Source organism: Rhyacophila brunnea, unplaced genomic scaffold, assembly GCF_057557595.1.
Source record: "Rhyacophila brunnea isolate RB1 unplaced genomic scaffold, BYU_Rbru_1.0 scaffold_4, whole genome shotgun sequence".
In the NCBI taxonomy this organism is placed as follows: Eukaryota; Metazoa; Arthropoda; class Insecta; order Trichoptera; family Rhyacophilidae; genus Rhyacophila; species Rhyacophila brunnea.
In genome coordinates this window covers 31,120,376-31,127,450 of record NW_028233068.1, presented here as the reverse complement: position 1 = coordinate 31,127,450, position 7,075 = coordinate 31,120,376, and the positions used below count along the sequence as shown (strand labels likewise).

Below are 7,075 nucleotides of genomic sequence, written 5' to 3'. Positions count from 1 at the left end.
AAATAACAAAAAAATAAACAAGGTTTTACTACTTAGGGCTTGAACAGACAGAGAGCGGTCTGCGTTCTGCGTTCAACCGACAGTTGACCGGTAGCATTCAATACGAGTTCCGACAGCAGACATGTGGCGGTCAACAATAAATGCGTTCCATTTGTATACAAACGTTGTAGTGACACGGGGGCTGCATATGCGAGACCGCTGTATTCCGACTGCGAGTGGGAGTAAGTACGCAACAGCGGTGCGTTCTCACTTCCACTCGCAGTCTGAATACAGCGGTCTCGCAGAAGCAGTCCCCGGGTGGTGTCGCTCTATGTCGTTTGACAGCTCAAATTCCGAAGACGAACCATTGCTTTTGTGGAGCTTAAAGGCGTCTCAAACAAAACGAAATCATTGGATGCATCCGATAAATATGAAGCGAGAAGAAGGAAAATTTAATGTTCTTTTTCAGCAATTCATTAAAGATGAAAAACGATTTTTTTATTTACTTTCGCATGTCAATACAATCGATGAATTATATAATTTGATTACATTTGACATTGACTTGTAAACTAAATATAATCTAGGTACTAAAATTACTGCTGTAATCAATGCATTTTATCAAACCGGATATTTAAAAACTTAATATCGATGATTTTAAACGAAGTGACATTACCTTATTACATAATCTTATATAAGTATTTATGCACGTAAATCAACCAAGAGTTAATTTAAAAACAATATGTTTGTATTAAAAACGATTTTATAATTTGCGTCATTTAAATCAAGTATTAATCTTCTCTCTATCGATTATTTTTTCTGATCCAGACATTGCAACGGTTAAGAGGTACGGAGTTCTTTGTAATTCCGGTAATAGAACTCTAGAACGCAAGCGTTCTCATTGACCGGCGCGCCGGCGCGGTCTGACTGCCTGCTATGTGCACAGTCAAGATGAAGTCCATACAGTACAAAGAACGCTGAACTCTGAACGCGGAACGCAGAACTCCTGACCGCTCTCTGTCTGCTCAAGCCCTTATATTACATTAATTTTTGACGAATGAGCTTGTTTATTAGCACAATCAATTTCAATAGTAGTCAATCCAAATTCATCTTCGTTCATTGACAAATGGATTCTATCATGGACCTCACATCCTAAAGTGGATCCCCCGACAACTTTTTTTTGCTATTAATAAAATAATGTAAAAAGTGCATAATTAAATCTGGCGTAGAAATCATTTAAAAGTGGAGACATGGCGAACTTTTTTTTTTGTCATTTTGATTTCCTAAGCTCCAATTTTTTATGAATGCCTTCACTTTATCGTTTTAAATCAGTTAATGCATAAGTGGTCCATGGATTGATTTATTCACTCATTTTTTTTTAAATTTCAACCAAATATACAAGTTTAACAACAAAATTATCGTTCCTAAGCAAATTTGCCGCAAATATTTTCAACATTATGATTAATTTGACCCTTTTATTTCATTTTTTTCAATACAATAGTATAGAAGTGAGGGAATATAAAATTAGTCACCATATTTGCAGAAAGGTTTGCAAACAACCTTTTATAGGACTGTTTTTTTGTGTAGTTTATAACTAGCGGCCGTTTTATAAACTATGAATTTGCAAACTGCAAGCCTGTGGCTACATTAATTGTGTTAAACTTTTCGCGCCTCCCTTTGCAACACTTCGCCACCTTTCACAAAATTCGTTCCAAACTGAATCAAACAAATCAAACGGACAATTGGATTTCGGATCATTTGACAGAATTTCCACGGGAACGCGATTTCTGACGACTTATTAGTGTTTCCAGTGCTTAAAATTAATTCAATTACTTATTTGTCTCTAAAACAGCAACACATTTATTGAAATGTCAACTTGTTATGAAACTCCTACGAATAAAAAAGGAGGAATGAGCATAATGTATAAATCAGGGCAATCAGAAAGACCGGCAAATATGTCCGACATTGCGTGATACAGAAAATACACAAAATTACAAACAAATACGAAGTTTACCGCACACGTACAGACCACGTGATATTTGTTTACTCAAATCGTCGCTTTCCAAGATGGCGAATTTGGTTGCCCGTTTTTTTGCAATAAATCAGTATGTTCCTTCCTGTCTTTTTTTATTCGTTGTGAAATTCTAACCTCCTATAGCTCGTCGTCTACAATAACACAAAGTTAACTTTCGTATTCATTTATTTTAAATGTACAAAATATAAATAATTCTTCATAAATAGGTACTGGCCATTTAGTCAATTTATAAGATTTATATGTATGACAAAGGATTTTAAAAATTACTTTTCCCCAAAGCTTTTCATAATCGCCCACTTGTTTGATTGTTTTCATGTCGACAATATGACATTGTGACTTAGACCATAGTTTCTTAACCGATGGTCCGCGAAGATTTTTGAGTTGGCCGCAAAAAAATTTGCATTTAAAAAATAGCTACCTAGAAACCTAAAATTTTAAATGGGGTTGTATTATATTTCGACAATTGCTTCAAAAATAGTGTAAATATACATATTTATTATTTTATTCCAATGTTGATGGTCCGCAAACCATTTTTGTGTTCCGCGGATGTAAAAATGTTAAGAAACGTTGACTTAGGACGACAATCGAACATAAATTGATAAAATTCGTTAGATAATATAAAACCTGATCATTCCGGTTTGATTTAACACAGTTTGTAGCTTAGATTCTTCGTTATAAAATATAAATAAAGTGAAAATATACATTTTTTTTATGATTTATGATTAATTAGTTATTAACTAATTCTACATTAATTATGTAATATGAAGTAATGTATATTAATTATCATTAATAGGTATTGATTATTTAGCTATAATATACATAATCCAAGTGAACTCCTATGGTGTAAATGTCTAAAATATTAATATGAACATCTCACAATATGTAAATGCCGAATATGCTTATCATCTAAATTTTTCTTAATCCTAAAAATATTATAATGTTCATAGGTAACGCAATATGTTGAGAAAATAACGGATACGGAATCTCAGATTAAACGGAATAAGTATAATAAAAAAAATTACTATAATTTTTAGGTTAGGTCCTGTCTGGGCCATCATCACTTTGACAGATCGTCATTAGTCTATGGATCGTCAGAAGTGGTTTGACGTTTCATTCTAAACCGTTTCTGACGGTCTGAGAATGGTTTGATTTTCAATGGAACAGTGAACCAAACTTCTCTCAATCCATTTCCAATCCAAATCTCAAACATTTTCCGGTTTATTTCCTACCCATACAATTTGTACGTATATCGTCTATGGTCAGGTTTGATTGGCTTGATTCAGTTTCAATGAAACGAACCTTTGACGGACGTCACATTGTTTACATTAGCGGTCAAAGGGCTCAATATTTTTTTAATAAAACATTTAACCACTTCAGTGGGTTTGACATTCCATGCATACGCCTCTTCGTATTTCTATCACCGAGAATTCAGTATTATTTTACTCTATAGTATTGCATCCCTATCTAGATATACGTATATTATCTATGAATATGATATCTATTAATTTTTTTAGTTGTCTATTAATTGCAAAGTGTCAAAAGTTTGTTTTGGAGGGAAAGGTGAAAATTTAATTTTGACTTCATTAATAATGAAGAGATCGAAAAATTCTTTGTCGCCGACAATATATTCACCGAAATCGAGAAATAAAAGGCGTTGCAAAGAGCTAACCCCACCAGCTGATGACATGCTAAATACACCAGAAACGAAACTTACTTTAAACACCAACCGAACGAGTGGAGGAATAAGCAAATCCTTATTGACACCATGTCGTAGAATGGGCTTAACAAGAAACCGAATGAAAGTTGTGAGTGCACCTATGGAGGAAAATAAGAGTCCTTTAACTACTAAAAACCAAAACATAAAACCGCGATTAATTCGCTGTTCTGAAGATGAAACACCATTGGAAAATACTGTCGAATCTGTCAAAACTAAGCACCAAACTGCCATAAACACGAAAAGTGGTATAGTAGAAGAATTGAACCCATGTAAAGATATACATTTAAATACGGATACTAACGGAAAAATTGAATCAGTTATAAATAATTATTGTACTGATTTAAATGATCTTGAAATTGTGTCTGAACCGCTCAACTTGAAACAAAGTTGCATGAAGATTGTAAATAAAAAAATTGAACACAAATCTAAATCGAAATCGTATTCAGGTAACGACAAAGACATAGGGAAGAAAACTTCCAAAACGGATTGTACTTTACCCGTTAAAATTAATGTAATTTCTGACTGCACCATTTCTCTTCAAAAAAATAAAGAGTTAGTTAAAACTGTCAAGCGCCTTACGTCAAGAAGCAACAGCGGTGATATCTCTTCATCACAAAAGTCAACATCCTCTTCTTATGTCAGTGAAGACGACGACAATGCTTTTGAAAACAAAGCGATTATAGAAAGAAAGTGTTATAAAAATGCAACAAAAAGAAACAGCAAACTGAAAATGAGTAAATCAAAAGTCAATATAAGCCAAAGTGATATTGATGATATTAAACAGAGGATCAAAGAAAAACAAGAGAAACTTATGATTATGAAAAAATCTGGGGATACACAGGGCCAGAGCCACAGTATTGAAGAATTAGAAAATTTAATTATTTCATGGAGAGGCGGATGTAGAAAAGCTTTGGAAGAGTTATTGGATGTTGGCAGGGAACAAGGACAACTAAGGGAGAATATTGATATGGAGGAATTACTGAAATTGCTAAATATTCCGACCGAGCTTGTTAAATATAATTCAGAGCAAATGAGTTTTGAGTAACGGTGTATTGTTCTATTTGTAGTCAGTATATCTGGGAAGTTACCACTAGATTCATTTCTGGTGAATGCGAGGCCCCCTTATATTATGTTCCCCTCCAAAAGGTCGCTTCCCAGTATGAATTAAGTACATGAAAAAAACTATTTTAAAAATTCATTATTTATTAACAATTAAGTAAGTAGTTGATAATATAATAAAACTATTTTATCGGCTAATTATTCAAAATTTAATCTCCGATTAATCAACAACAAAAATGCTAATTGCTATTATTCTTCTAGCAATATTGTTTTGTTTCGATCTTCTATGAGGTAATTTTGAATATGTTATTCAATATAATATTCATAATAGTGGTCATATAATATAAATAATTGTTCTCAGTTATTCCCCAGGATTTTATTCGCATGGATTTTGCGTTTCAAATGTTTTTTAGTTACTGAAATATTTGATTCAGATTAAAAATTAGGTTTAAGCTATCATTACTTTTTTTTTATCGCAAGGTTCAATAATTGTCCTATGACCGGGCCTGGTGACTGTCATTTTTGTAATCTAATAAATAGTGATATTATATTCACGCGATTAACTTACTATTTTGCTGTATTATTGAAACTGTAATATTCTAGTGACAACACAAGAGCAGTGCAGCAACAATTTTTCTCCGTGCGCTAGAAGTAGGCATTATCTGTAGTCACTAAGAGGCCATCCATGGACTGATACCGTATGCGGCTTAGATCCGTGTGCCATACTAAACTTATGATTTTTGTTCATGAAAATATATTTTCACTAAATTTGTAAGTGTATGGTATACCGGATACGATCAGATGCTCATAATATAGTGTGAAAATATATTTCCATGAACAGAAAAGATAAGCTTAGTATGGCACACGGTTCTAAACCGCATACGGTTTCAGTCCATGGATGGCCTATAAGTATATCACCACCAGTGTTTACATTACTCTTATTCTATTGGATCACTCGGCCTCCCTTCTACTCGTTCTTATTACCCACATGCTCCGCAAATAAGAGACATATTGCACATGACAGGCGTCCCGACTTAAATTTTCGCCATGTTGTAGATAACCACCTTATGTATGGAATTGCTACCATGTTAATTTGGACCAAATAAATAATTTACTGTTAGGAATAGAAACTCACAATACAGCTTGACATATTATAATGACCATTACAAAATCTCATCAGAAAGTTGACTGCCATAATAATATAGTATATTTTCCTTTTTTAAAAAATATATGGTAGATATGTTGCAGATGCCCGCATGAGATTTTATAACTTTCTTTTTAGACCTAACCTAACCAACCCCAACCTAATATAATCTTAGTTTGTAATAATGATGCATCAAAATGTATGAAAATTTAAAATTAGCAATTATTGGATCGAAAAGCATCTGCGCCGACGGAAGAAAGTTCTGTGCCAAAGCGAATATGGCCGGCCATATAAAAAACACGAACTTATTCACCTGTCTTTGAAGACAGAATGCCAGGGGACCTCTCTCAACATGATAAGAAACTTTCACAGTTCATATTGACATTGTGCAATTTTCAATTATGCTATGTATTTGAATATACCTACGGCTTTCCTGTGTCATTGTTGAATATTTGCATGCCCTAGTGTTTAGTGCAGGTGTTAAATTGAGTCAACACATTAGATAATAAGTTTTTCTGCTAGTAGTTGTGTGTTATGCTTAGGATATTGTTTAGTTAGATACTCACAGCATTATTAATTCTGCGCGATAGGATATCAGATAGAAGTCTAAAATCATTAATTTTCAGAAGGGAAAAGAATATGACTGAATGTGAAATTAACTAATTTAGCTGGTTTAATCGACCTGTCTTTATTCCCCTAAACATATGATTAATTTGGTAAACTCGAGATATTTTTCAATTATATTAGGTTTACATCTCTTTTCCATTCCAATATGGATTCTATCTTATCGTTATTTTAAAGATATAAATCCACCAAAATGCTACTTGTGTACTAAAAAATATTATTCATTGTTGCCATTTATCAAAATAAAGATATTTATTTACCATTTGTTATAAAACATGTGTATGTTATTTCAATTACATCACTCCAAATTTCAGCACCAATTCAATAATATAAGTTCTCCGCGGTCCGAAACGCCAACCAATCAGAACCGTTCAGAAACTACAAAGTTCTTAAAATATGTTCATATTAAATTGTTTCTATTATTAGTTTTCCAAAATGGCTGAAAACATAATAATAGTTTGTATAGATATCGATAGGATAGAACACAATTTATTGTGTTTACTTTTGTTTAGACCTTATA

General features: G+C 33.0%; 1 protein-coding gene across 1 annotated transcript; it reads left to right on the top strand.

Annotated features, from left to right (window-relative positions):
- The first annotated feature begins 3,540 nt into the window (after positions 1–3,540).
- Positions 3,541–6,818, top strand: LOC147067251 (uncharacterized). Its single transcript, XM_085953994.1, has one exon. The coding sequence runs from the start codon at positions 3,601–3,603 to the stop codon at positions 4,771–4,773; it is 1,173 nt and encodes a 390-aa protein (XP_085810120.1). The 5' UTR covers positions 3,541–3,600; the 3' UTR covers positions 4,774–6,818.
- Positions 6,819–7,075: the final 257 nt, after the last annotated feature.

Excerpts from the sequence above, each read along its gene's own strand:
- LOC147067251 (XM_085953994.1), top strand. The coding sequence starts at position 3,601 with ATGAAGAGATCGAAAAATTCTTTGTCGCCGACAATATATTCACCGAAA.